A 27,662-nucleotide genomic window follows, 5' to 3' on the forward strand; every position below is an offset into this window, starting at 1 on the left:
CCTCCCTAACCCTACCCTTCTGCACACCTCATAATTAGTCCCTCAGTTCCCTTTCTCACGGAACTTCTGATTTCAAGCAAGGTCAGTTGACTACAGGCCCTATAAAACTAAAAGCTGACCCCAGGAGACTTCTCAGCTATGCAGCCCTGTGGCTCTGAGGGAGTGTTGCCCACAAGGTCCCCCAGATGAGTAGCAGATTTGGTGCCCTTGGCCCGTGCTGTCTGTCTCAGTTTGACATGTGCCTGGGTCAGGTCACAGCAGATGAGATTTACACCCTGCTTTCCAAACTCTGCTTCCTCTTGGAATCACCTGATGATTTTGAAAAAACACCCAATGCCTGGCTTCTACAGACATTGTTAGATGCCACGAGGTGTGGCCCAGACACTGGGCAGGCATTGAGCCTGTCAGGTGACTCTAAGGTGGTGGAAAGGTGAGGGCCTCTGAATGGCAGCTTGCAGTGAAAGGAGCCCACTCCCCTCCTGCAGGCTCACTGATGCTGATAAGAAGCGACTGTGGGAGAAGCGATATTACTGTCACTCGGAGGTGAGCTCGCTCCCCCTGGTGCTCGCCAGTGCCCCCAGCTGGGAGTGGGCTTGCCTGCCAGACATCTATGCTCTCCTGAAGCAGTGGACCCACATGAACCACCAGGATGCCTTCGGGCTCCTGCATGCCACGTGAGTTATAGCGCCCACTGGTCACCACAGCCAGCACTGCTCATCCCTGACAGAGGTCCTGGGGGAAATAATAAAGTGGGTGTGGCTACTCAGGGTGTTTCCATTTCTCCTTTTTTCTTTTTGTCATTTCCTCCTAATGTTCTATCTTAAACATTTTCCAAACATAAACAAAATTGAGAATTGTACAGTGACTCCCCATATACCCACCACCTACATGTTACCATTACCCTTTGCTCTGTATGCCTGTCCATCCTTCAATCTGTCCATCTGTTCATCTTACTTTTTGTGCATTTTGAAATCAATTGCATATATCAGTAAACTCTCTCCTAAAGATTTCAGTATATAATTAACTGAAGTTCAACATTGATTGTTTTTTGTTTGCTTTGAGGCAACATTTATATGTAAGGAAATGCCCAAACTTCACCTATACATTGGCAGAGCTTTGATAAATACACATAGCTTTTCACCCAAACCTGCATCATGGAGTTCTACTCAGAGTCTGGGCTTCCCTCTTTCCCCTGAAGGGTTCTCCTGGGACACATGGTTTCCAATCTCAGAACCCTGAGGTGCCTTTCTCAGGGGTACCCAAGGTTCCTGGCTTATTTCTTGCCACTCTCAGTCATGCTTTAACCCATGTGATGACTCTTTGATGATGGGAATTTCAGGCATAGTGGGAGTCAATAGCATCATAGAAGGATTTTGTGCCGTTTTCTTTAATCATCCAAAAAAATAAGAGTGGCGATCCTCAGGGGCTGGGGATTTAGCTCAGCGGCATAAGCACCTGCCTTGCAAGCAGGTGGTCGTGAGTTCAATCCCTGGTACTGATAAAATAAAAAATAAATAAATAAATTAAATAAAAATTAAAAAAAAAAAGAATGGCCACCCTCTGCCATTTCCCAGGAGCAAGATCTGAGATAGACTCTGCCATTTTCCATTTCTTTAGAGCAGAGGCTAATTCTTGTGGAGGATTTGGCAGATCACAGGAACACTGCCTTTCCCTGTTCCATACCCCGGTGTGACCCTGCCACAAAGCCTGCAGCTGTCTTGTCAGGTTCTGGGCTCCTTTTTGCAGCTTCCCGGACCAGGAGGTGCGCCGCATGGCCGTCCAGTGGATCGGCTCACTCTCTGACACTGAGCTGCTGGACTACTTACCCCAGCTGGTACAGGTGGGTGTGCTGCCTTCTCTCCCTTTCTGATGGTCCCAGCCCCAGGAGCCCGAGTCAGTCTGCATTCTGACCCTGAGGTCCTATTCACTTCCTCCTGCACAGGCCCTAAAGTATGAGTGCTACCTAGACAGCCCGTTGGTGCGCTTCCTCCTGAAGCGAGCCGTCTCAGACCTAAGAGTGACGCACTACTTCTTCTGGTAAATGCCTGTGCAGAGGGGAGGGAGGGAGACTTGTGTCTTCATGGGAATCTTTTACCTCCACCCATGCAGGGCTGAGAGACCAAGTGGTGTTGGGGGAAGGGGTCTCGTTCACTCCTGTAACTCAGTAAGGATCACCCTGCCCCTCCATGGCAGAAATAGGGCAGTGAGATGAGCTGTGGAAGGCTTTGAGCTGTTTAAAGACAAGGTGGGCACAAATGAGAACTTCTGTCCATAGTGTAGTTTCTGGTCCAGGCTGAGTGAGTTGCTGGGTAATTGGAGCAGGCTCCAACCCTGCTCCTCTCCACTGCTGCTTGCGGTCTGTGGAAGGGCTTGATCTCAAACTCCTGCCTTGCAGGTTGTTAAAGGACGGCCTCAAGGACTCTCAGTTCAGCATCCGATACCAGTACCTGCTGGCGGCCCTGCTGTGCTGCTGTGGCAAGGGGCTGCGGGAAGAGTTCAACCGCCAGTGCTGGCTCGTCAACACCCTGGCCAAGCTGGCCCAGCAGGTCCGGGAGGCTGCCCCATCTGCCCGGCAGGTGAGCAGGTGGCCAGGATGCAGACTCTGCCTGCTTCCATTTCTGGTCTAGGGCTTCTATGGCCAGTAGTTTACTTCTTGGGCACTTGACCAGCTCTGATTTAGGAGATAGAAGGCAGTGATCCTATTACCTGTGGGCCACCAAATGCTCACAAGCTAGATACAGCACTTGAATATGTTTTATCAGACCTGTAAAATACTGAAACGTGTATTTAGTGCTGTCTGCCTCATTGACTAAGCACAGTTGTGTAAACTGTTCATTGCACAGAAGCAGCCAGCCAGAAAGAGCAAGTGAGGGCTGAAAGCCAGTCATATTTTCTCCAAGCTGTGGGTCATGGCTGCAGGCTGCCCAGAGTACCAGAGAGGTGTCTTTATCTGTGTGAAGGTACCACAGGAGGCCAGCGGTGCTCTGGTTGCTGATATTTAAAATGAGAGATTTTCATATTAAAGTCCAGATCTCTGGCATTCCTTAGCCAAAGCCCAGATAGCCCTTGCCCCTGGAGAGGCTGCCAGTCCCCAGGTCTATAGGCTGCTCCTGCTGTCCACCCTTACCCTTGTCTCTGTAGGTGCACGTGCTTGCTGCTCCTGCACTGAGCCAGGCTGGGCCACGGTGGGTGCCTGTCCTGAGTGTCTTCCAAGATTTACCCCCAACCCCATTCTCAGGTGTGCCTGGCTCTGAGTGGAACCTATGGGGACCCACCTCACCCCCGCTTTCTCTCTACTCCCTTCAGGGCATCCTCCGCATGGGCCTGGAGGAAGTGAAGCAGTTCTTTGCCCTCAATGGCTCCTGCCGCCTGCCGCTCAGCCCCAGTCTGCTGGTGAAGGGCATCGTGCCCAGGGTGAGTGGCTGTGGCTTTGGGGCTTTGCAGTAAAGGAAGGCTTAGGGGAGGGGAGGTCCTCACTGCTCTGGCTGTTGAGAGGCAGGAGGAAGGAAGGTCTATCCATGGCCTCTTCCCAACCTGCTATGTGTTGAGCTGAGCTGAGCAGGGTCACAGAGCTGGGTGAGAGCTGGGTGAGTGTCTCTCCTGATGATACCAGGGATGAAGCCGCAGGAGGTGCTGATGATGGGAACTATCAGCTATCATCTATGGACGTTTCCTCTTCATACCTCTTATAAAGTCAGTATTATTATGAGCCCATTTCAGAGAGGAGTGAACTGAGTTGTAAATGGACATGGAACTTAGCAGAAATCACAAAGCTATTATGTTCTGTGCAGAATAAAATGAAAGGATGAGGGTTCAGGTGTCAGAGCTGAAGGTCTAACAAACTGGAACAAGTTGATGGTAGGAAGGAGAAATTTGGGTTCCTGAGAAATCTGGAAGAAACTGAGAAGGTCGTGAGGGCACTGGAAGCAGGGAGGTGGGTGGCTTTGCAGTTCAACACAGAAAGCTCATTTTCCTTCCTGGCCATAACCACCCTGACCCTGGGCACTGCCCTGTCTCCCACACAGGACTGTTCCTACTTCAACTCCAATGCAGTCCCTCTCAAGCTTGCTTTCCAAAATGTGGACCCGCTGGGTGAGAATGTCCGTGTCATCTTCAAGGTGAGAATCCTTCACTAAGACGTGGAGGGTTGGGGTGGGAGAGAGGAAGGAGCCCAGGGGGACAGGATGGTTTGCTGCCCGCTATTTCATTGTTCCACGCTGTATTTTTCTTTTCTTTGTCTTTCTTTTTTGAGGGTACTGAGGCTTGACATGTGAGGTGAGGGCTTTACCCCTGAAGTATGCCCCCATGCTACCATGCTATCTTTTTATTATAGGAAAGTCTATCAGGAAAAAAAGATGTAGATGAACTCTTCGTGGCCCTAGGAGACTAAAAACAGAAATTAGGAAGTGTAGAAGCAACTAATGGTACTTTCTGGGAGGCAGAGGCAATGATCTGCTCGTCCTTGGCATATTAAAGCAAAGGCTGAATGACCATGTGGCAGGGATGTTGAAGAGGAAATTAGTATTTCAGGTGCAAGCTGGGCTAGATGAATCCTATGTGTCCTTCTAACTGAGGCCTCCTAGAATGTGGGGGTAAATGATAGTCTCAGTGTGTAATGTGGTGAGAGAGTGTGGTGCAGGTGTGGTGCGGGGGATGTAGCTCTGTAGTGTAGCACATGTTTAGCACCTGCAAGATCACAAGTTCAAGCCCCAGCAGTGAGGGGGTGGAGTGGTGGGGAGCATGTAGATGGCCCAGTAGCTTATAGAATCTATTTGCTGTGCATGATTTCCAAATCTAGTTTATGCTTTTAAAAAGGTCTGGTGGTCAAGTGGGCTGTGTGTAAAAGAAGAACCTAAATTCGGGTCAGATAGGTTGGTGAGTGAAAGAAGAGTGGAACATTCCAGAAGAGGGTGAAGGCCACTGACCCCTCTTTGGTTCTGTGACCTAGTGTGAGCTAGTGAGTAAGTACAAGGCAGGAGAAGGGGAAAATTTCCCCCTGTCACCATAGCTTGGGCCTCGGCCTGGTCTGGGAGCCAGAGGAGGCAGTGAAAATGGGTTCTAGTACTCTCTTCCTCCATTCAGTGTGGGGACGACCTTCGCCAGGACATGCTCACCCTGCAGATGATTCGCATCATGAGCAAGATCTGGGTCCAGGAGGGGCTGGATATGCGCATGGTCATCTTCCGCTGCTTCTCCACTGGCCGGGGCAGGGGTGAGTTGGGAGTGATCAGGACAGGGTAGGCAGAGGGTGGGAAGAGCTTTGCTTCCTGCCCTTCTGCCCATTCCCAGCATGAACTGTGTACTCCTCCTTGAAAATGAGAAGGGCAGGATTCTTTCATTAGAAGCTATGAAATTCGTTTTTAAAAAGGAGGAAGCAGGGAAGAGAGTGTTATAAAATAAAACAGTCTTGGAACCATAATGACCTAGTGGGTTGTGTGGCCACCACCATGCCTGACTTTGGATCCTGATCCAGACAAACCACTGTAAAGAAGTATTTGGTGGGGGGCAGGGGGAATGTCGAGCCAGGGTCTCACTCTAGCCCAGGCAGATTTTGAACTTGCAGGAATACTCTTGCCTCAACCTCAGAAGTGCTGGAATTATAGGTGTGCACCACCACACCCAGTTTAAAGGAGCATTTTTGAAGTGCTGGAGGAAGTTTGAATATGGACTAGGTTAAAGAGTGATTGTTAAATGGCTAAGGATATAACAAAGTACAGGTACAGTGCCAGGTACAGTACATGCCTGGCAAGTGCGAGATTGTGAGTTCAATTCCCAGCACCAAACAAAAAGAGTGACTGTTAAGTTTCTGGAGGTGACAATAAGTGATAGATGAAGCAAGATTAGCAAAATGATGGCCATTTTTGAAGCTTGGTGATGGTTACATGTGGACTGATGAAACCATTCTTTTTTCTTTTTCATTCTTTTTATTCTTATATATATTTGAGGATTTCTGTAGTAAAAATTTAAAACTAAAAAGGAGTAGCAGCCATGAACTGGGGTGCCCATGGAGTCATGGTCTGGAGTATATGATGAGAGACAACCTTTCTGTCTACCATAGTGCTCATCTCCTATAGGCAGACTTTATCTAAGGACCAGAAGCTTAATTCACAGGGAAGTGTTCAGCACACGCATGTGTGTATGTGTGTTTTACTAGAATTAAACCTTGAGCTTGCACACTGAGCTATCTCCCCAGCCCTTTTCTACTTTTCACATGTTGAGACCAGCTCTTGCAAAGTTTCTGAGTTATCTAGGTTGGGCTCAACTTGCAGTCTTCCTGCTTCTGCCTTCCAGGGTGCTGAGATTACAGGCACATGTTACCATGCCTGTGCATCAGTGGGCCTGTCCCTACTGTCTCTCTGCTCCAGAGTGTGACCCCAGTCCCTTCTGTCACAGGGATGGTGGAGATGATCCCCAATGCTGAGACCCTGCGCAAGATCCAGGTGGAACACGGGGTGACCGGCTCCTTCAAGGACCGGCCCCTGGCTGACTGGCTGCAGAAACACAACCCTGGGGAGGACGAGTATGAGAAGGTAGGATTAGGAGACTCAAGAGACCAGCTGGTCTGGGTGTGCCTGACCCTGGCGCTTGGCTCCAGAGGGACAAGACAGCTTTGTTGGGGGCTGAGAAATACACTGTCGATGGTCTGATGCCTCTGTGTATCTGGATCAAAATAACTTTTATTACTTCTCTTCTCCCACCCTGCTGGTGACCTGTGAAACCTTCATTGGGTTCCTCAGTCAGAGAGAGTCCTGGCAAAGGGGCCAGCTTTGGAGAAACTGCTAGTATCCCCAGTTCCTTGTGGGTCGTGTGCAGCTCCCCTTCCGCTCTCAGAGGGCTTCCGTGATACTGTATACAATGAGATTGGTTGGAAAAGACCTTAAGAGACCATTTTAATCCATCCCCTACCTTTCATGGATGTGAATTCCGACTCACTTTCTTATTGCCAGTAATGGAGTTGGTTTGTGCAAGGCTGTAACTAGAAGCCAAGATTGTGTTAGGTATGAGACTAAAATGATAGAGAACAGCCATGATGCATTCCTGATTAGACTAAAGGTTAGAAATGGAGCTCTCCTGGGTGGCAGGGCCTTGGTCAGCTTTCCTGGCCCTTGGCCAGTCCACAGTTTGTTACCTCCAGACCCCGGGTTAATAGGACTGGAAGTGGTTTTGGTCATCACACATACCTTGGGGGTGGGGAGAGGTGGGGAGAAGTCACAGTAAGATTGCCAGAATACAGATTGATATGGATTTCACTTCAGGAGGACCCAGGTACTTATATTGCTAACAGCATTGTATTCCTGAGGGAAGGCTCACGCATGGAAGCCAAATTATAGGCAGAATGTTGTTCAGAGAACATGTAATTAGATGATCTTAAATGGCCCTATGTGCTTGGGTTCCCCAGGGTGCAGTCCCTGGCATGCTGTGCTCTCCCTGTGCACTCTGCCTGTGCCAGCTCAGCCTCTGCACCCACCCATGTGCTGATGACTTCCGAAGCCCTCTGTCTAGGATTCTTTCTTCCTGCACCTGTAGATTTCAGAGTCACTGGCTAGCTGGAACTCTTTATATGTGTGTTCCATCCATACCTCAAACTGAGTTTTCTGTCTCCATTTGCCTCCTGGAATCTACCTTCTGTGTTTCCTTTCAGTAAATGGAAAGGCTGTCTATGCAGTCACCCGAGCCAGGGTCATGAGCTTTCTCATGGTTCTTCCTGTGTCACTTCTGCTGGACCAATCCCGGTTGATTCTCTTGCCCAATTCTCTCTCCACTCTGATGTTCTCTTTCCATTTCTTCTATCACTGTTGTTCAGCTGTTTGCTTTCTGCCCCTGAATTTTTGGAGTATCTCTCCTCTTATCACTATCATCTGCTTGATTGCAGAAGGTTTTTAAAGTGCAGGCTTGTTTATGTCACTCACTTGCTCTAGGTTCTTAGCCCTGTGTCCTTAGTATTACACTCAAGTCCTGCTGGCCCTGTGATCTTATCTACCACATGCCCATGTTATGCTAACTCAGGCTCCACCCCAGGGACTCCTTACATGTCCTTGATGTCTCCAGACAAGAGTAACCCCTTCCTTGGCAAGCCATTTCTTCCCTCTCTCATCCCCCCCAGATCCACCACTCTAGGTATAAACTTCACAGCCCTCTACACTAGGGAAAAGACTGGTATTGATTGTTTCTACCTTCCTTCAATACCACATGCTATTTATATAATAGATAGTTTTCGGATGTTAGATTCCACCCTAAAGGGGCAATGTGTGAGGCACTTGAATTATAATTACTCCCTGCCAACATAGTAAAGGGTCATGATCACTGTAGCGGAAGTATGTGCAACAGGCATGCATGCACACCAAAACTAACTTTTTGTGTTAATGTTTAACCTTAGCCTTGCACAGGTTGCTTCTCAGTCTTGTAGTGACAACAATGCTGGTATTTTTTATGGTAATTTCCAAGAGAATAATGAGGTATCTTTCTCTTGGCCACCTACTTAGCAAAGAGAGTACCCCATGTCCTACAGAAGAAACCCTTAAATTAGGATTGTGCCTTTTTAGAACAAAACTTCTTAGCAGTAAGCTGCTTTCACTCTGCCCACTGCAGGGAGATGATAAGAGTTTAGTCATTTAACCTTCACACTCAGCTGTTTTGTGAATCAGCTTGGGACTCATCTAAGGTAGAAAGTGTACTTCTGATGGGGAGGATTGATGGAGGTGAAGGTCAGGTCTGGGATTAGATGCTTCTGATTGAGCAGTTTCTTTTCATTCACACATTTCCCGTTCTTACACATGCTCTTTGTCTTCCAGAAGTGCATTTTGTGATATCCTCTTAGCTTCTAGTGGATTAGTCATCTGGTTGTAACTGGACAAGTATTTGGGTGGGAGTTGATAGCTACTTTGCAGTGGGTCTTGTGGAACAGCCAAGAAGCTGGGGATTGGCTTCTCTCAACTTGGGGGCTAAAAAGGGTACATGGGCACTGCATGGACAGTGGTGACCATAACATGGAGGGTTCCAAGGAGGAAAAGCCAGTGTGAACGGAGATGGTCTGGAAAGACGTGGGGCACAAGGAAGCCCTATGAGGAATGGGTGGGAATTTTCGGAGGGAGGTGGAGGATGTGACATGGGCATTCTATATCTGGCAAGCTTTCTTTCTTTCCTAATTCCACACATTCTTAGTGCACTCTGACAGTTTTTTTCTTGTTCCCAATTTTGTACTTTTCTAGAAATATATATTGCTTTCCCTCTCATTCTCAATTTTATACATTCCTGCTGAGTGGTTACCTTCTGCTGTCACACTTTCTTGAGTTCTTGAGAATTCTTCAAACTCCATAAAGAGGAAATAGATAGAAAGGATCCATCTGATTCCATGTATTTTTACTTCCTCAGACAGATAAGCAGACAGCTGTTGAGTGTACAAAACAAAGGAGACCCAAACCTGCACTACTGCCCTTATTCTTTAAACTCAAAATATCTCTAACACATTTTACCAACTAGAGATGTCAGGTTGTGCAAGCGTAAAACACTCCCGGAAGTGTGAAGCTCCGTCAGCTCTTCTTGCAGTGCAGTGATTTAATTAGATAAGTATTTAGCTGCTGCCAAGAGTTCTGGGAGTGGAGTTTTATTTGGAGCAGGAAGAATTCTGGGCAGGGTCAGAAAGGCACCCATAAGTCCATGGCTCTGTAGCTATGCGGAAGTTAGCCTCATTGTGATGCACTGGGAAAGCTGTGAATGTTGGTCTTTCTGACTTTAGGGTCTCCATGGTCCAGGCCACGCAAATCTGGTCTTTTGGGTCTGCCTTTCCAACCAGTGTCCCAGGGGAACACGAAGTTCAGAGAAGCGTGGGTTGCATGTAAACCTTCATCTCCCTCTCCTCCAGGGTATAGGGGATGTCTCTCTATATAAATGTGTGTGTTAGTACATGATAAAAGATGAAGTGGGCTGGGGATTTAGCTTAGCGGCATCTGGGGGTTGTCGTGAGTTGGATCTCCAGAACCGATAAAAAAAAAAAAAAAAGAAGAAAGAAAAGATGGACAGACAGCTGTTGGGGTCAAAGAGAGGGCAAAAAGGACTGCTGAACTGAGTCTGGCAGTGTCCCTGGCCAGCTTTATGTCCTTCCCCTGCTTCCCTGACCCAGGCTGTGGAGAACTTCATCTACTCCTGTGCTGGCTGCTGTGTGGCCACATACGTCTTGGGTATCTGTGACCGACATAATGACAACATCATGCTGAAGACCACCGGCCACATGTTCCACATAGATTTCGGCCGCTTCCTGGGCCATGCCCAGATGTTTGGCAATATCAAGCGGTAAGTGGTTTCCGGGAGCCAGATGTGTGTGCATGGTGCGTGGTGGGCAGGAAAGTCTGGAGGGGTGGTTCAGGGCTGGGAGACAAGCCAGGGATGGGAGGAGCAGCCCCAGAGCGTTGTCCTGGGGTGGAGCAACTTCCAAGGAGAGCAGATTGATAGGGAGATTGGGGCCTTGTAGGATCTTACAGAAAAAGGGGGACTGACTGTCCTTTCTGCTCACTGAGCAGTGCGCAGCCCAGAGACTCGGCAAACGGGAACAAAGTTAGCTGACTAGGAGAGGAGGCTGCTAGTCCACAGATAGGGAACTTCTCCCTCTGGGGACCTTTTAACTTTTTGAGACACTGTCTGTGTAGCCCAGGCTGGCCCCGAACACTGCCTTGTGACTGGTCATTGCTGAAAATGCCTCAGAGAGTTCACTCTGTGGTTTTGCTTTGCTCATCGATCTTTTTCTTAGGCCTGCGAGAAGGCACTGCAAGACCTTAAGAGACTATGAAAGACTTAATGGTTTTGTGTTAACCTTAGATATTCACACATATCTAAGAGAGCTGTATTGCTCCTCAGTGTAGTAGCTTAGGAAATGAATATGAATTCGTGTGTGTTTAGAGAATATGTCAGAATGAGGTAGATCTGTCTAGCCTAAGTGCTCCTAAAATAAATTGCCGGAAGAAATTTGGATCTAAGTTCCCAGGAGTTTTTGAAACTGTCATCATTTGCCAGAATGTAAGTGGAGATTAAAAAAAAAAAAAATTATGGCAAGGCAGATAAGATGACTGGATTAAGCATCCATTCTTTAAAAAAGAACCATTTTGAAGACAAAGAACTCCATGAAGGTGACCCTGATGATACTGAAGGAATAATATGTGAAATTCCTTAAACAAAAATATGTTTTATTAGCACACCCGGCATGGTGGTGAACACCTGTAACTCCAGCACTTGGGAGGCTAAGGCAAGAGGATCACTGTGAGTTTGAGGCCAACCTCAGCTACATAGTGAGTTCAAGACCAGCCTGAACTGCATAGGGAGATCCTGTCTTAGAAAAGAAAAGAAATAAACAAACAAAAAATAGTGTTTGAACTTAAGGGGAAAAATATAAGTTAGAGAGAGCCCCATCTGTCCAGGCTTAAACACAGGATGAGCACTTAGGGGAGCCTTCTCCCCAACACTGACCTCTTCCCTGTGTTTTTCTTGGCCCAGGGACCGTGCCCCCTTTGTCTTCACCTCAGACATGGCTTATGTCATCAACGGGGGTGACAAGCCTTCCAGCCGCTTCCATGATTTTGTTGACCTATGCTGCCAAGCCTACAACCTCATTCGCAAGCACACCCACCTCTTCCTCAACCTCCTGGGCCTGGTGAGGAGCTCCACCCTTTCTGAAGACTTCCTTCTTCTATTCTTATTCTGATTCCTGCCCCCCTTTCTTCTTTTGCCCTACCCCCTCCCTTGTTTCTCTTTCGTTTTGAACATTTTCTTCCTATTTCACAATATCTATTGTAGTATTCCATTGTGTAAAAAAACATATCTTCTTTATCCATTCATTGGTTGATGGGCATTTTCAAGATTTAGCTATTACAATCTGTGCCACTATAAACATGGGTGTGTATATATTGCTATGGTGTGATGCTTTTAATTCTTTTGGGAATTCCAAAAAGGGGAATAACTGGGTTGAATGAAACCTCTAGTGCTAGTTTTTGAAGAATTTTCACACTGATTTCCACATAGTCCCACCTATCCCACGCCATTAAGACTGCCCAGTCTGTTTTAGAGAATTCTTAGAGATCCACTCCTTTGAGCCCCAGTGAGTAGTCATCTGCTCCAGACAGAGTCAGGGGCTGGGCTGCCTGGAGATGTAGATGTCTGTGTAGGTGTCTGCACCCTGATTCAGCCCTTTTGTTCCTGTGACCCTCCGGCCATGGTCCACATCTCTCCACTGCCCTCCAGGAGGATTAGGGAACTGAGCTATGGAAAATCATACCTTGGATGGAGAAGAAGCAGGACCTGCTGCTGTGACAGGTACCCTCTCTGCTTCTCTCTCCCTTGCAGATGTTGTCCTGTGGGATTCCCGAGCTCTCCGACCTGGAGGACCTCAAGTATGTGTATGATGCCCTGAGGCCTCAGGACACAGAGGCGAATGCCACTACCTACTTCACTAGGTAATGCCTATAATTCCCAGGCTGCCTGGTTGGCAGGAGCCGGCTACAGATGTGGGAAAGACTTAGTACAGATGATGAAGCCTAGAGTTGGAAAGATTGTCCTGACTTCGCCTCTGACTTGGGGAAATCATTTTGTTTCCCAGCCTCAGTTTCCCCCATGTATGTTGGTGTTAACCTTTGTATACAAAGCTACTGTCATCTCTCTCTGAATTTTTTGAGACAAGATCTCTATTATCCCAGACTGGCCTTGAACAGTGATCTTCCTGACTCAGTTTCCTTAGAGCTGTGGTTACAGACCTGCACCAGTATGCCTAGCTCAAAGTTATTGTCATCTCTCATATCTTATTGCCAAAGATTTTGTTTACAGGGCAATGAATAATACAGATCTTGTAATAATTTTTGGCCCTTTGGGTGAGACCCTTCTTCCTTTAAGGGCTCTCACCTTTGAACTGAAATTTTGGAAGCCAGGCCTGGTAGTGTACACTAGAGACTCTGTACTTGGAAGGCTGAGCTAGGAGGATCACCGTGAGTTTGAAGCCAGCCTGGGATAAGGCCACTTTGAACTACATATTAAGACCTTGTCTGTGAATAACTTTTTAAAAAAAATTTTTTTTTGTCTGTGAATAACTTAAATAAATCAGATAAAGTCAAATCAAATCTCTGGATTGGTTAGTGGTTGGGAAGTTCCCATATACTGAACCTTTTTTAAAAATTAAACTTATTGGAACAATTTAGATATACATAATGATTGCACTCATCATAAGAAGTATGTACCTGGGGGCTGGGGATTTAGCTCAGCGGCATAAGCACCTGCCTTGCAAGCAGGAAGTTGTGAGTTCGATTCCTAGTACCGATAAAAAGTTTAAAAAAAAAAAGAGCAAAGAAGTATGTACCTGTATATGATGTGTCTTGATTCCTTTTTTTCCCCATTTCCTTTTCATCCCTTCAACCTCTCTTTTTTAACAAAGTTTGATTTTATTTTATCCTTCTTTTCTCATTTTTTCTTTTTCCTTCCTTTATCCCCCTCCAGTTCCCCTTTCCTTTTGAACAATATCTTCCTATTTCACAATATCTATTATAATTTTGGTTCCTATTTATACTTTCAGTTTCTTACATCAGAGAGACAACACAATAGTTACATGTGTATATCTATTTCACTTAAGAATATGGTCTCCAAGTCCATCCATTTAGCTATAACTATCTCAAGCTTATCATTCTTTATGGCTGAGTAATACTGCATTGTATAAAACACTCACATCCTTTTTTTTACCTATTTACTGAATAATGGACATTTGGGCTATTTCCAAAGTTAACTATTACAAACTGTGCTGCTATAAACATGAGTGTGCATGTATCCTTGTGGTATGATGCTTTTAATTCTTTTGGGAAGATACCAAGAAGGGGAATGGCTGGGTTGAATGGGACCTCCAGTCCTAGTTTTTTGAAGAATCTCTACACTCATTTCTACACTGGTTGCACCAGTCTACACTCCCACCAACAGTGGAGAAGGCTTCCTTTTCCCCCATAGTCCCACGAGTTTTTGTTATTGGTGGATTTCTTGATAATAGCCATTCTTTCTGGGGTGTGATGGAATCTCAGCATTGTCCTAATTTGCACCACTCAAATGACCAGTGACGTGAACTTCAGATGAGTTACAAATGCCATATAATACACTACGAATTCATCTTGACATTGCCATTCAGCCATCTATGTGTTAAGCTCCCAGAGTCCACATTCCTCCTTTCTTTGCTTTGATTGCCTTTGGCTTAGATGGACAGAGGAGGGACGGCAGGTCCCACGATTGACAGGAGCAAACTGCATAAGATGATCATGGCCTGTTCTGTGAGGGTCTCACATGAGAACTCCTGGTTCATCTTGGGTGTGAAGGGAGATGACCTGGGATAGCCCTGTCACAGCAGGGGATTTGTCTGTGGTTCCATCCTTTTCTTTGCATCCAGGTTGATTGAGTCCAGCCTGGGCAGCGTAGCCACAAAGCTCAACTTCTTCATCCATAACCTGGCCCAGATGAAGTTCACAGGCTCTGATGACCGGCTAACTCTTTCCTTTGCCCCTCGAACGCACACTCTCAAAAGTTCTGGCCGCATCTTTGACGTTTATCTCTGCCGTCACGAGAAAATCTTCCACCCCAACAAGGGCTATGTAAGTATCTTCTCTTCCTCGAGCCTCTCGTGCTTTCTCTCGACTCAGCTCACTGGAGTTCCACTCCCAGAGTAGGCAGTGGTGCTCACTGAGGCTCTCCTGTTCGAGTTCCTCCGAACCACTGGCTTCTCCCTTCCCCAGACCACCTCGGTAAAATCAGGGAGCAGAACCGCATGGTGACTCCCCTCCAGGTCAAGGGTCCTACACAGTATACACTGGAGAGTTTCGCTCTTAGATTCCTGCATCTGCGCTGTCCACTGTCCATCGTGATCTCCCCTGGGGACGTTCCTGCTCAGCTTTCCCCACCTCAGTACACACACGCGCTTCTGTTCCCTGCCCCCCACTTCACGGGCCCTCAAAGTCTGGAGTGCTGTAAGATTGGGACTTTTGCAGATATATGTGGTGGAGGTAAAGCGAGAAAATAGTCATGAAGTCACTTACATCCAGCGGACGTTTGAGGAGTTCCAGGAATTACACAACAAGCTTCGGCTGCTATTCCCTTCTTCCCTCTTGCCCAGGTAGCTTCCCCAGTTACTCTCTGGTAGCAGGGGTGGGGTGGGTGGTGGGGGTGGGGTGGGGGTGTGTGTAGGAGCAGGGAGGGGCTGGCCAGACTTCAGCGCAACCTTTTTAAAGATCTCCCTGCTTTACTTGGCCTGGCATTGATTTTGGTGACAAGTGCTCCCCCTGCTGGCCAAGATCTCCTAACACCCAAGCAGTCTAGATCTAGCCTTCAAAAAAACCTTGGGCGCATCTGTCAGAAGGAAAACTGGCTGTGGCTGAAGAGCGCTGGTTGAAGCTGGAAATCTTCCACAGTGCTCAAATTATCCAAGGGTTTAACCAGAACTGGGCATGATAGTGCACATTTGTAATACAGCTCAGGAGGCTGAGGTAGAAGGATTGAAAGTTCAAGGCCTGCCTGAAATTTAGCAAGAGCTTGTCTCCAAATAAATAAAAAGGGCTGGTGTGTTAGGCATGATGTAATTCCAGCCCTTGGGAGGCAGGCTGAGGCAAGAGGATCGATTGAGTTCAAAGCCAGCTTGGGCTACACAGTGAGTTCAAGGTCAGCCTGAACTTAATAACAAGAATTTATATAAAATATACATATATAATATATATATGAAAATAAGGCTGAAATAAAGTTAGTGGAAAAGCACTTGCCTGGCATGTGTTGAGGCCCTGGGTTCAATCTCTACTAGTGAAAGAAAAAGAAAAAAGGAATCATTTTTCAAATGGATAAACAAAGCGTGGTATATACAGCACATACAACGGAATATTGCTGAACCTTAAAAGTGAAGAATATTGGAGGCTGGGGATTTAGCTCAGAGGCATAAGTGCCTGCCTTGCAAGCAGGCAGTCGTGAGTTCGATCCCCGGTACCGATAAAAAGGGAAAAGACCAAAAAAAAAAAAAAAAAAAAAAAAAAAAATTAAAAAAAAAAAGTAAAGGATATTATGACTTGTAACTACATGAATGAACCTTGGAGATATTATGCTAAATGAAATAAGCCAATTATATGATTCAACTTCTCTGAGTTATCTAGTGGAGTCAGCTTCATAGAGATAGAAGATAGGATGATGGTTGAGGTATTATTGTTTTAATAGATGTGAAGTTCCAGCTTTAGAGGATGAAAAGGATTCTGGAGATAAGAGCTGGGCATGGTGGCACATACTTGTAATCCTAGAACTTAGTGGACTGAGGCAGGAGAATCTCCATGAGTTAGAGGCCAGCCTGATCTACCTAGCAAAATGCTGTCTCAAAACAAAACAGAGTTCTGGAGACGCATGATGGTGAATAGGTGTATAATATTGTGAATGTTCTTAGTGAGATTGGTGAACTGTACACTTAAAAATCATTAAAATGGCCAATTTTATGTCTTGTATATTTTTCTACTTTTTTTCTTTCTTTTCTTCTCTTGGCTGCACAGACATTGAATCCAGGGCCTTTTCACTGAACTATAATCCTTAGCCCTTTGCATTTTTTCTTTTGAGACAGGATCTTGCTAAGTCACTTTGCCCAGCCTAGCTTTGAATTTGTTACCCTTCTGCCTCAGCCTCGCAGAGTGCTGGGATTACAGGTGTGTGCCACTGTGCCCAGTTTTTCTACCACTGGGGGAAAAAAAACTTTCCCAAGTGAATTCTTATATTAATGAGAGAAACAGGCTCTAACGCCTGTCACAGTTCTAAGGAGCCACAAGACTCATTGGTTGTTCTGATCTGGGGATTTTAGAAGCGTGTGAGTGTGCCATGTGAGTGGGTGTGTGTGTGAGTGACAGTGTATGGTGCAAGTGTGAAGTGTGAGTGTGGGTGAGTGGGTTGTGAGCGCACAGTGTGTGTGTGTGTGCGCGCATCAGACCTGGGCACAGAACGGGGAGTCCAGGAGGAGTCGAGGGTTTCCCTGGAAGGGAAACCACTGGGAAATGAGGGCCAGGTGACAGCAGATGCAAAGGAACCGTCGAGGCCTGCACCTCATTTCTGTCCCCTCTCCCTCCTTTCTGCCCACCTGCCCCACCAGCTTCCCAAGTCGCTTCGTGATCAGCCGTTCCAGGGGTGAGGCTGCGGCTGAGCGGCGCAGGGACGAGCTGAATGGCTACATCTGGCACTTGACCCACGCAGTCCCCGAGGTGGCTGAGGTGGGTGGCTTCTCTTCCCACTGTCACTGCTGCAGGTGTGGGAAGTTAGGCAGGAGGGTCTAGAGCCAGCAGAGCTGGGTAGGAGGATCTGCTGGGGAGGGACCTTGTGGAGCGAGGTCCCCCTCCGAGCTGCACATGCGCATACAGTGAAATCTCCGAGCAGCAGCGAGCAGGGTGTGTCAGGGCAGCCAGGAGCACAGAAGCCCCAAGTGAGGGAAGTGATCTGAGCTGAGAAAGGAAAGGCAGAAAAGCCTCTTAAAGGCAAGATTTGTGAGCAGGTTGACGATGTGTCCACCTAGATTTTTTTTTTTTAATAAATGGCATTATAATGGTCCTAATACAGTCGCCAGGAATTCTGTTACTCCAACTGCGGTCTGACTTTCATTGCCATGTTTCCTGTTTGTCCACGTGCAAGCACACTTTCATCGTTCTGTAGTAGTCACAGCTTGCACGCGGTTCTGTATGAATTCTGAGACTTTTTCCTTCTGGCATTCATTGCAAGCATGTGCTAGAACTTTAAATAGCTGCACCAGATAAATGCACTGACTTGCAGTACAGTGTTCTGATGCTCTTGTTTCTGAAAGGCTTTTTTCCATTTTTCACCATATTAATGTTCAAGTGGATTTTTTTTTTTAGGGTTTTTGTTTGGTTACAGTCTTTCTGGTTTTTTGTTTTGTTTTGTTTTGTTTTTTTTGAGACAAAGTCTTTCTTTGTAGTACCGTCTGACAGGTGTGTGCCACCATGCTTGACTTTGTTTTGCTTTTGTTCCCCCTGATTATTATTATTATTAATTTTTGTCCTTGTGAGACAGGGTCTTACTATGAAGTTTGGCCTGGCCTTGAGCTTATGCTGTTGCCAAGGCTGTTCTTGAACTCGCAGCAATTCTCCTGCCTCAGCTTCCTGAGTGCTGGGATTACAGGTGTTCACCACCATATGCAGCTCCTGTCCTGAGCAGGATTCAAGCTCTTTGTCTCACCTGGCTCAGGCACCCTCTGTGGGGGAGTGAGATGCATGTGCTGATGAAGGAGGCAGAAGTCAAAAAGAACACATTGCTTTTGACCTGAAACAACCAAGTTTTATTTTTCCTTTTAAAAATAGTATGAAAATCTTAAATCATAAAGAAAAATGAAGAAATAGTATAATTAGTGTCAATGTATCTAATACCACTTGCCAGGGATATAGCTCAGTGGCACAGTTCCTGCCTAGGAAATGCAAGGTCAATTCCTGGTAACAAACAATCTATACTGTGTGTATTGTGTGTGTGTGTGTGTGTGTGTGTGTGTGTGTGTGTATGAAAAAACTGGTTAAGGTAGTTATACTTCCAATTTCTGTGAGTTCACTGAAGAGGAAGATTTGTGCTGGTACCATTTAGACAATTGAATGCAGACATTCTGTGCTCTGGGTGAATGATTTGGGGATAGCAATTAACAATGTGTGTACCATTGTTGCCCTGATTGATGTGTTTTGAAGTTTTGTTTTAACATTCTTCTTTTTTTTTCACCTTGAAATAAAATGGATTTGAAAAAGAAACTATAACTGCTATCCTACAGTTAATATTTTTCCATATTAGCTTCACTTATTTTTATGAAGTATGTTAAAACAAATTAGAGCGATGACATTGTACCTTTACCTCTGAGTCATCTGAAAGATGTGTTCTGATGTAGCTGCACATCATCACATCGTCACACAGTCTGCCTTCAAAGTGTCCCAGATTTTTTAGGATTGGTTTGATTGTGCCTTCCCCCAAATAGAAGGACGCGTATTTGGTTTTCTGTGTCCTAAACCCTGCCTCTGAAGCCGTCCTCTCTCCTGTTGCTGTCCTCCTGAAGAAGGGTCTGTGTTCTGATTCTGTTCCAGTGCGACTTGGTGTACACCTTCTTCCACCCCCTGCCCCGGGACGAGAAGGCTGCAGGTGCCAGCCCGGCCCCGAAGTCCTCAGGTACAGTGCCTTCCCCAGGAGGGCCCTGCCAGGCCCTCTGCGCCTCCGAGGGCTCTCTCTCCTGCCCCATTCTCCCCAGCGCTCTTTCCTTGATTAGCTCCTGTCCCTTTTCTCATGGCCGAGGAATCTGCTTTTCCACTCAGGCTGTGGGACTGCTCTTCAGCCTAAATGCCCAGAGGGTGTGCACCTCAGCTTGGGTAAACCTCTCCCATCCCAGCTCTGAATCATAGCCAGACTCTGCTTAGTTAGAGTCCAAGAGCACCCGGAACCCAACTTGGAGAGACTGGGGTAGGGGCTTCAGAGAGAAAGCAGAAACCCTAGAAACCTGCCTGGCACCAGTCAGGGACACTGTGGGCCTGTTGACCTTTCTCAGTTTCCTTCGTCCCTACAGATGGCACCTGGGCCCGGCCCGTGGAGCAGGTGGGAGGAGAGGTGAAGCTGTCTATCTCCTACAAAAACAACAAACTCTTCATCATGGTGATGTACATCCGCGGCCTGGTGAGTGCACATAGCCTTCATTTATCGCTTTATCTGGTATGTTTTGGAGTGACCGGAGCTTTCTGACTGCAGTGTCAGCCAAATAAGCACTAGTATTGAACAAACCAGGCCTGTGCACCACCCACAGTTCAATACCTGGCGTCTGGCCTGCTAGCTGTAGACTTTGGCAGTGTCCTCCTCATGGGGAGAGTAACTTCAGTACTAAACTCATAGGGTTGCCTCCGGATTAAATGAGATAATGCATGGCAAGCAGTCAACCCACTACAATTATTATGGTGACAGAGTGATTATTGTCACTTCATTATGGTGATAAGCAGCCACTTTCTGCTTAATCATGCAGTGTTTACTGACTACATTTTTAGTACAGAATGTGAAAACATTGTGAATAGAAGAAGGAGGAAACTGTATAAAATTCAAGAGGTGATCAAAACATGGCGAATGTCCCAATTTTTAAAAATTTATTATAGTATGGAATGGGAGGGGTATTAGGGGGAAGTAAACAGCATTAAGATCTGAAAAGTACACATAGCCAACTCTCTCTTCATGCTAGACATGTTCATTACATATTCCAAACATGTACTAATAGAAATGTTTTTAAAAGGTATAATCTACAGTAAAAACCACACTGCCACTAATTCCTCAGAATACTCCATTGCACTTCAGATTTTCTCTTTGTATCATTCTGGCCACTTCTAAAGCAGTACTGGAATTCTTCTTTCAAGACTATCTTTATGGGGCCGGGGATTTAGCTCAACAGCATAAGCGCTTGCCTTGCAAGCGCGCGGTCGTGAGTTCAATCCCCGATACTGACAAAAAGAAAAAAAAGACTATCTTTGTAAGGTGTTATCAAAAATGCAACGGAATGTGGGGCTGGGGATTTAGCTCAGCGGCATAAGCACCTGCCTTGCAAGCAGGCAGTCATGAGTTTGATTCCCGGTACCGATAAAAATGAAAAAAAAAAAAAAAAAAGACCAAAAAAAAATGCAACGAATGCTTCTGCTGAGTACCATCCAGCGGGAAGGCAGGCTTAAAAAAACATTACAGTGTGTCCTCATCCACCTTATTCACCAGACCTGGTACCATGTGACTTCTAGGTCTTCCATAAAAAACAAAATAGCTTTGAAAATAAACATCTTGGATTCAGGACATCAACACAGGCACAGTATTACAACCAAAGACATGAAAGAGGACAGAGCAGCTTCAGAAAATGGCATGTGATGTGTGTATTCCATGTGAAGAGGAGGATTTGGAAGGGAAATTGTGGCAATGTGCCTTTTACTATAATAAATTTTTAAAATTTAAACATTCACTGGAAAGCTGAGCATAGTGGTGCACACCTGTAATCCTAGGACATGGGAGGCTGAGGCAGGAGCATTTCTGTGAGTTAGAGGCCACCCTGGGCTGCAAAGTGAGTTCAAGTGCAGCCTGAACTACATAGCAGAACCCTGTTTCAAAAAATACAAAATAAAAACAAAACCAGAAAACACTCACTAGCTTTTTTGGTTATACTGCACCTGTGCTGCACCTCTGCATGCAAGCAGAAATGAAACCAAATCCTGTCCTCAGGAAGCACACATCCTACCTAGAAAAGGGAGACAAATACACAAACTGGGTAGACCAGAAGGTGGTGAGCAGAGCTAGGTGAGAAAGTGGAGAAGGGATCCAGAGTGGCAGTTGGCAGAGTGGTGAAGAAAGGGGCTGGGGAAGAGGAGGAGGTGTCAGGAGTGCCCAGAGGAGCAGTGTGACGCAGAAGCCCTGAGTCACTTCTCAGGAAGTGCAGGCCCCGGGCTGAAGCGGATGGGGTGAGGTGGAGAGGGCCCAGTGGGCCAGAGCCTGGAAGCCACCATGGGACTCTGCCTCTTCCCTGAATGAGATAGGTGGGAGAAGAGGGGAGACAGGAAGAAAAGAGGAAGTAAAGAGAATTAAAATGTGTTCATATATTCACTTCTCACCATGAATGTAATCATTATGTGTCACAGCCATATTAATAAAACCTTTTTAGCTGGCATGGTAGCACACATCTGTAATCCCAGCACTTGGAAAGCTGAGGCAGAAAGATTGCCACAAGTCTGAAGCCAGCCCTGGCTACACAGTGAGTTCAAGGCCAGAGTGCACTACATAGTGAGACCCGGTCTCCAAAAAGAAAAAGAAAATGTTTTTAAGAGATAAGTGAGAATTGTTGGAGGGCTTTGGGCAGAGATATAGCATGATCTGCTTAAATTTTAAAAGCCAGGGCCCTGTGGGTGTAGCATAGTGGTAGAGCATGTGTACAGTACTATTACTGGAAAAAGGAATCAAACCAAGTGAGTCACTTGTCAGCTGACCTTGAGATAGGAAGTAACATAACCCAAGTCACGTCTCTTTTATGAAACAGCTAAATAGGCCAAATGACAAAATAGCACGGCAAGATGATGCCTGGAGAGGACACAATGGCTCACTGAAGAGAGACCACCTGGGGCTGGGGATATAACTTAGTGACACAGGCGCCAGCCTGGCAAGTGTGAGATCGTGAGTTCGATCCCCAGAACCAAAACAAAAAAACAGACTACCTTATGGCCTGCCTCAAACATTTAGATAAAAAAAAATGTTTCAAAAAGTATAACCAAAAAACCACCAACAAAATAATACATACTTCATAGAATAGGCAACTGACAGTTTTTATCTGTCTGTCTTTTTCTTATACTGAGGATTGAACCCTGGGTCTTTGCACTGATCTACATCCCCGGCCCTATTTTACAGTTTTTATTTCGAGACAAGGTCTCACTAAGTTGCCTGGGCTGGGTGTGAAGTTGATTCTCCTGCCTTAGCCCCCCTCCCCACAATGCTGGGATTACAATGCTTTAATAGGGTCCCTAATATGATCATAATAAGTATTTTCTTTTATCAGAATAGAGTGAGCTGGGAAGCAGACAGATGGTATGCACTGCCAGAAACCAGCGTGGTCAGGAATGAGGATGAAGAGACAGATAAAAATTTTAGCTGGTCATGGTAGTACATGTCTGTAATTGTACTCTGGGAGGCTGAGGCAGGAAGATATGAATTCCAGCCCTGCCTAGCCCAGCAACTTAATGATTAATAAGATTCTATCTCAAAATAAAAAATAAGGGCTGGAGATTTAAGTCGGTATGAAGGCCCTGCATTCCCAAACTGAAAAAAAATGCAGCTTTTATTTTTTTGTTGTTTTTGTTGTTATAGCAACTGCTTCAGGATGGGAATGACCCTGACCCCTATGTGAAGATTTATCTCCTTCCTGACCCTCAGAAAACCACAAAGAGGAAAACCAAAGTGGCCCGGAAAACCTGCAACCCTACCTACAATGAGATGGTGTGTGGGGGAATGGTGGCACTGGGCAGTGGGGCAGGGCATGGCCAACTCTGCTGGTTCTGTTAAATGAGGTTGGATTTGTTACTGTGGGAGGCTGACACAGGAGGATCATAAGTGTGAGCCCAGCCTGGGCAACTTAGCAAGACCCTCCCTTAAGATACAAAGATATAAAAGGGCTGAGGGCTCAGTGTGGAGGTTGTGCGATCCATTTCCAGTATGACATGCACAGATGCATATGTACAGGTTGTATTGCCTCAGAAGGCACAAGATAGTGGACTGCAGGAAAACCAGCACGCTTCCCGACTTGGTGGTTGCGTGACTACTGTCATATTGCAGTGGCAGCTCCAGTAGCTGTGACATGGACTTTACCTGTAAAGCTAAAACTATTTACTCGCTGTCCCTTTACATAAAAAGCTTCCTTTCTTAAAACAAAAATACAGTTTAGGCAGGTCTTGGACTCACTGCGATCCTCTTGCCTCAGCCTCCTGAGTGTTGACATGCACCCCCATGCCTGCTTTCTGACCCTGGGCATAAGAATGGCCCAGTGGGCAGGGGGGCCTTTACTGTGGGAAGGAGGAGCCTGCTGGCCCTGTCCTGCACATGAGCAGCGGCCTCATAAAAGTTCCAGACTTGCTTGGACTCTGAGACCTCCCGAGGATTCTTTGTGGAGCTGTGCTCTTGGGTTCTGCAGGGTGCAGGAGACACAGTGGCTTTAGCCTCAGCCGGCTCTATCCTCCTGGGAACTGAGCATTTCCTTCCCACGCTCACGCTTCCTTCTGTCCCCCATGTCTGGTTTGCAGTTGGTGTATGACGGGATCCCCAAGGGGGACCTGCAGCAGCGGGAGCTGCAGCTGAGTGTGCTGAGCGAGCAAGGATTCTGGGAGAACGTGCTCCTTGGGGAGGTGCACATTCGCCTGCGGGAGCTGGACCTGGCCCAGGAGAAGACTGGCTGGTTCGCCCTCGGGTCTCGAAGCCATGGGACCTTGTGAGCCCCGCAGAGCCACGGCCCAGGACCTCCGGCTGGTGGCAGGAGCTCCAGGAGATGACTCGCTTCTTAACCTTCTTCAGGGGAAGAGGCAGAGAGAGCCCTTGCTCAGCGGGTCTCCCCAGCATCCAGGAGACTCAGCCTCCGTGTCTAGGAGCAGGGAGTCAGGTGCTCTCAGCCTCACCTTCCTCTGCGGGCTACACTTGGGTTGGTTGTGCTGCGCAGCCTTTCGGAAGCTGTGAGGTTGCAGCAAAGTTTTAAGTTTACCTTGTGTCAAGGGAGCAATGCCTGGTTTAGGGTGTGTGTGGGGCGGGTTGTATGAGGTAGCAGTGGAGGGGAGGGCGGGTGGATGTCTTTATTTTTATTTTTAAAAAATGAAATAGTAATGTTGTCCTAGATGGGACAGGAAGCCTTGCAAGAAGGGACATTCATATGCCTCAGAAGGCACAAGAGGAAGAGTGTTTGGACTTTTTATATGATTAAGGTTCTTATTGGACTTTTCCCTACGTGTTCGGTTTGGTTCAGTTTGGTTTTCTAGCTATAGGAATGATTTAGGGAGGGCCCTGGTGGGTCCCCTGGCCCAGCCTGCTCTCTTTTAGAGCAGGGCAGGGTGGTAAGGAGGGAGGACCGCCTGGGCTGCACTGAGGCCTGGGCTGGACAGAGGCCTGCACCGGGCCTTTCTGATTTTGCCTCCAAAGGAGAGCAACCTAATACCTACATGTTTAAGGAGGGCCTTCCGTATCGGGATTCCGCCAAGGACCGGTAATCAGGGACCCATGCTCTTAGGGGCGAGTTTTTCCTCTCATTTCTCCCTACTTGGTTAGGATTTGGCCTGAATATGTCTCCTCCTCCCACCCGCCATCCTCTCAGCCCTTCTATGCACCATCCCAACCCTGCCACCACACTGGGGGTGCTTCCCCATAGGTCTCTGTCCTCATTGATGTTTTTTTCCCATGGACAAAATGCTGCCCAGTCCTCAGATGTAGTTTCATCCAAGGGCATCGGGCCTTGGGCATCTAGGAGGCAGATGCCAGCATGGCTGCCTGCTGCATCATTTCTGCAAAGAATTTCCTCTCCCTCCACTTCTTTCTGCTGTGCCGCTTCTCTTCCAAACCCCTTTTTCTGTCACACTTTTTCCAAGAATTTCCCTCATTCTGTGGGGCCATGAACCTATTTGGAGTCCAAGGGATGCCCAGTCAGAAGCAAGGGGATGAGGTGGAGGAATACACAACGCTGATGTTTTCCCCAGGGATCTTCCTTGGTTAGGAGGAGGCTGCATTGGAGAGGTGACTCCCCCAGACCCAGCTCAGGAGCTGGGAAACTCAGGGGCCCTTATTACTGCAGACTGTATTCTCTGCCAGGTAGATTTCAAATTTGCTTTTGCATTTTTCTCCAGAGGGCTGTCTTCACAAAAAAAGGGACAGACTTTAAATTTGATAGTAACTTTTTAAACCTGATGTGTCCTGTGATTGGGGATAAAAGTTCACCAGGATAGAAATAGCCTATAATCTTCTCTTGTGAGCTTCCTCCCCGGGTCAGAAATTCCTTTTTTTTTTTTTGCTGACTCATTCCACTGCTGGGGTAAGAAGAAACTCCATTCATTGATGTCACAGGGCAGTAAAGAAGTTTAAATTTTTCTTTTACATGAAAAATGCCAAGGATAAAGCTGGCTGCTTAGGGCAGGGGCTGGGGGAACAGGGAGAGTGTAGAACTTTTCCAGATATATGGACCATAGATGTGTTATTGGCTTTGGCCTGTAGCTCATTGAATTTTGACCCTCTATGCCCCTGAGTTGAAGAGGTCTGTGCTGTACCCACTTTCCAAACTCCTTGTATCTTCTACTTTCTCTGGAATTGTATTTTCTAATAAATGATATCTGCAGGAGAAAACTACCATTTTTTAAAAAGATTGGTGGATGTGTAAATGTTTAGATGAAAGCGTCTAATGTACGAGATGAAAAATAAAAGTAACAGTGGTTTTATGAGTGGTAATGTTGATATGCCCGGGGGCTTCCACAGTAGGCATTTTTACCTTTGCAAACTGAATGTAGCCATGCCACAACTTCACCAGTTGATATGATTATCCTGTTCATCAGATAAGAACTGAGGCTCAGCAAGATTAAGTAATTTGCCCATGGCCCAGAGCCAGTCAGTCTTGAAACCGGAGTTTGAACCCAGGTTTGTTTGATTCCAAACATTATGCTAACCCTCTTGGGCAATGTGCAGTGCAACCCCTTACATTGGTATCATGTTGATAGTTTTCAAAGTGCATTAACATCCATGTCACTTTTTCACCATTAGAATAGGGGGAAAGCTTAAGTTGATACAGCTCATTAATTCCATAAACATTTATTGCATGTACTGATGCTCCTAAAGGTGAGTTACCTTTCACAAAGAATAGAGGCAGCTTCTAGAATTGTGCACTGTGGTCCTGTACCAGGCATCTGGCTGCAGGTTGCTAAAGTTAAGACAGCTGGGTGCGATGGTATGATGGATCCCAGCCTGTGATCCCAGTGATCTGGGGAGGCTGAGGCAAGAGAATGGCAAGTTCAAGGTCAGGCCAGCCTGGGCAATTTAGTAAGACCCTGTCTCCAAATAAAATTGAAAAAGGTCTAGGAGTATAGCTCAGTGGTTGAATTTTTGCCTGGTATGTGCAAAGCTCTGGGTTCAATCTCAAGTACTAAAGAAAGGGACAATGCTCTGCATTTTAGAAATTTTCTGCCTGATGATGTTTATTTAAGCAACCCCATTTTGTAAGAGAAAAAACTAAACCTTGAGACGCCTGGCAGCTACCAAGCTGTTGGAATGGTAGTCCAGAAGTGAACCCCCTTGTTCAAGGATTTTACCTGGAAGTTTGAAAGTCTGTGGTTGGGAATCATATGCCATGTTGGGGAAGTTTATGGGGCTTTCAAAGGGTTTTTCAGCAAATAAGTAAACAGTGGCCCTTGTTGCATTTCTGAGTGGTTTTGAAGTGTCACTGACTGGCCAAGTCTCCAAGGATCTTTTAAAAGTTAGAACTTGAATCTGGCAAGAGACTTAAGTAAGGCTATTTCTTGGCCAAATGGGGTAGAAATTCCTACCCAGAGGGAGTAGGAATGAGAGAACTGGGGAGTTGGGAAGAGGGGTGCCCAGGGGGGAAAGAAACACAAGAAGCCCAAGAGGCTGGGTTTGCAAATTCAAAGTAGTAGCAAAAATGTTACCCAGTTTGCTGGGATTTGTGAGGTGGCTAGGGGGAGAATATGCTGGATTTGAAAGGTCAAAAATGGGGCAGCATTTGAAGTGGAGAGGTGATCTGGGGGTGGACTTATCTGAGGATTCGGATCAACTCAAAAGACATGCACAAAAAAGACAAAAAAAAAAATTTTTTTAAAAAGACATGCACATTGACAACTCAGTGTCAGGCACTGCGGCTGCTCAGTGACAGAGGTGTGGATCTGATCCTGAAGGAGCTCAGGCAGCTGTGGAAACAGAGCCCTCCCTCCCTCTCTGCGGGGTGCGCATTCCACAGATTCAGCCAACAGTGGAAAATATCTTCCAGAAAAATGTATAAAATTGCACTGAACATGCTCAGGCTTTCCCTCTTGCTGTCACTCCCCCAAACTATGATGATAACTGTTTACGCCCATTTCTATTGTATTAAACATTATGAGCTAGAAATGACTAAAGTACGCAGGAGGAAGAGTGTAGCT

The 27,662-nt window shown here is 46.5% G+C and overlaps 1 protein-coding gene across 4 annotated transcripts in view; it reads left to right on the forward strand.

Annotated features, from left to right (window-relative positions):
- Positions 1 to 25,955, forward strand: part of Pik3c2b (phosphatidylinositol-4-phosphate 3-kinase catalytic subunit type 2 beta) — a 66,624-nt gene extending 40,669 nt beyond the window's left edge. For 3 of the 4 annotated variants that reach the window (XM_003474677.5, XM_023567229.2, XM_013157966.3), the window contains 18 exons: positions 486 to 674; positions 1,747 to 1,840; positions 1,943 to 2,037; positions 2,396 to 2,576; positions 3,307 to 3,414; positions 4,026 to 4,118; positions 5,083 to 5,212; positions 6,394 to 6,530; positions 10,121 to 10,290; positions 11,485 to 11,641; positions 12,331 to 12,440; positions 14,399 to 14,600; positions 14,994 to 15,118; positions 17,111 to 17,228; positions 19,086 to 19,167; positions 19,559 to 19,665; positions 22,861 to 22,989; positions 23,790 to 25,955. In XM_003474677.5, the coding sequence (XP_003474725.2) occupies positions 486 to 674; positions 1,747 to 1,840; positions 1,943 to 2,037; positions 2,396 to 2,576; positions 3,307 to 3,414; positions 4,026 to 4,118; positions 5,083 to 5,212; positions 6,394 to 6,530; positions 10,121 to 10,290; positions 11,485 to 11,641; positions 12,331 to 12,440; positions 14,399 to 14,600; positions 14,994 to 15,118; positions 17,111 to 17,228; positions 19,086 to 19,167; positions 19,559 to 19,665; positions 22,861 to 22,989; positions 23,790 to 23,978 (2,416 nt within the window). In that variant the 3' untranslated portion in view covers positions 23,979 to 25,955. The remainder of the gene's footprint in view (positions 1 to 485; positions 675 to 1,746; positions 1,841 to 1,942; positions 2,038 to 2,395; positions 2,577 to 3,306; positions 3,415 to 4,025; positions 4,119 to 5,082; positions 5,213 to 6,393; positions 6,531 to 10,120; positions 10,291 to 11,484; positions 11,642 to 12,330; positions 12,441 to 14,398; positions 14,601 to 14,993; positions 15,119 to 17,110; positions 17,229 to 19,085; positions 19,168 to 19,558; positions 19,666 to 22,860; positions 22,990 to 23,789) is intronic. The other variant, XM_013157965.3, reaches the window with a different exon arrangement.
- Positions 25,956 to 27,662: the final 1,707 nt, after the last annotated feature.

Source organism: Cavia porcellus, unplaced genomic scaffold, assembly GCF_034190915.1.
Source record: "Cavia porcellus strain 051 isolate PalLab524CR breed Dunkin Hartley unplaced genomic scaffold, mCavPor4.1 scaffold_29, whole genome shotgun sequence".
Classification (NCBI taxonomy): Eukaryota; Metazoa; Chordata; class Mammalia; order Rodentia; family Caviidae; genus Cavia; species Cavia porcellus.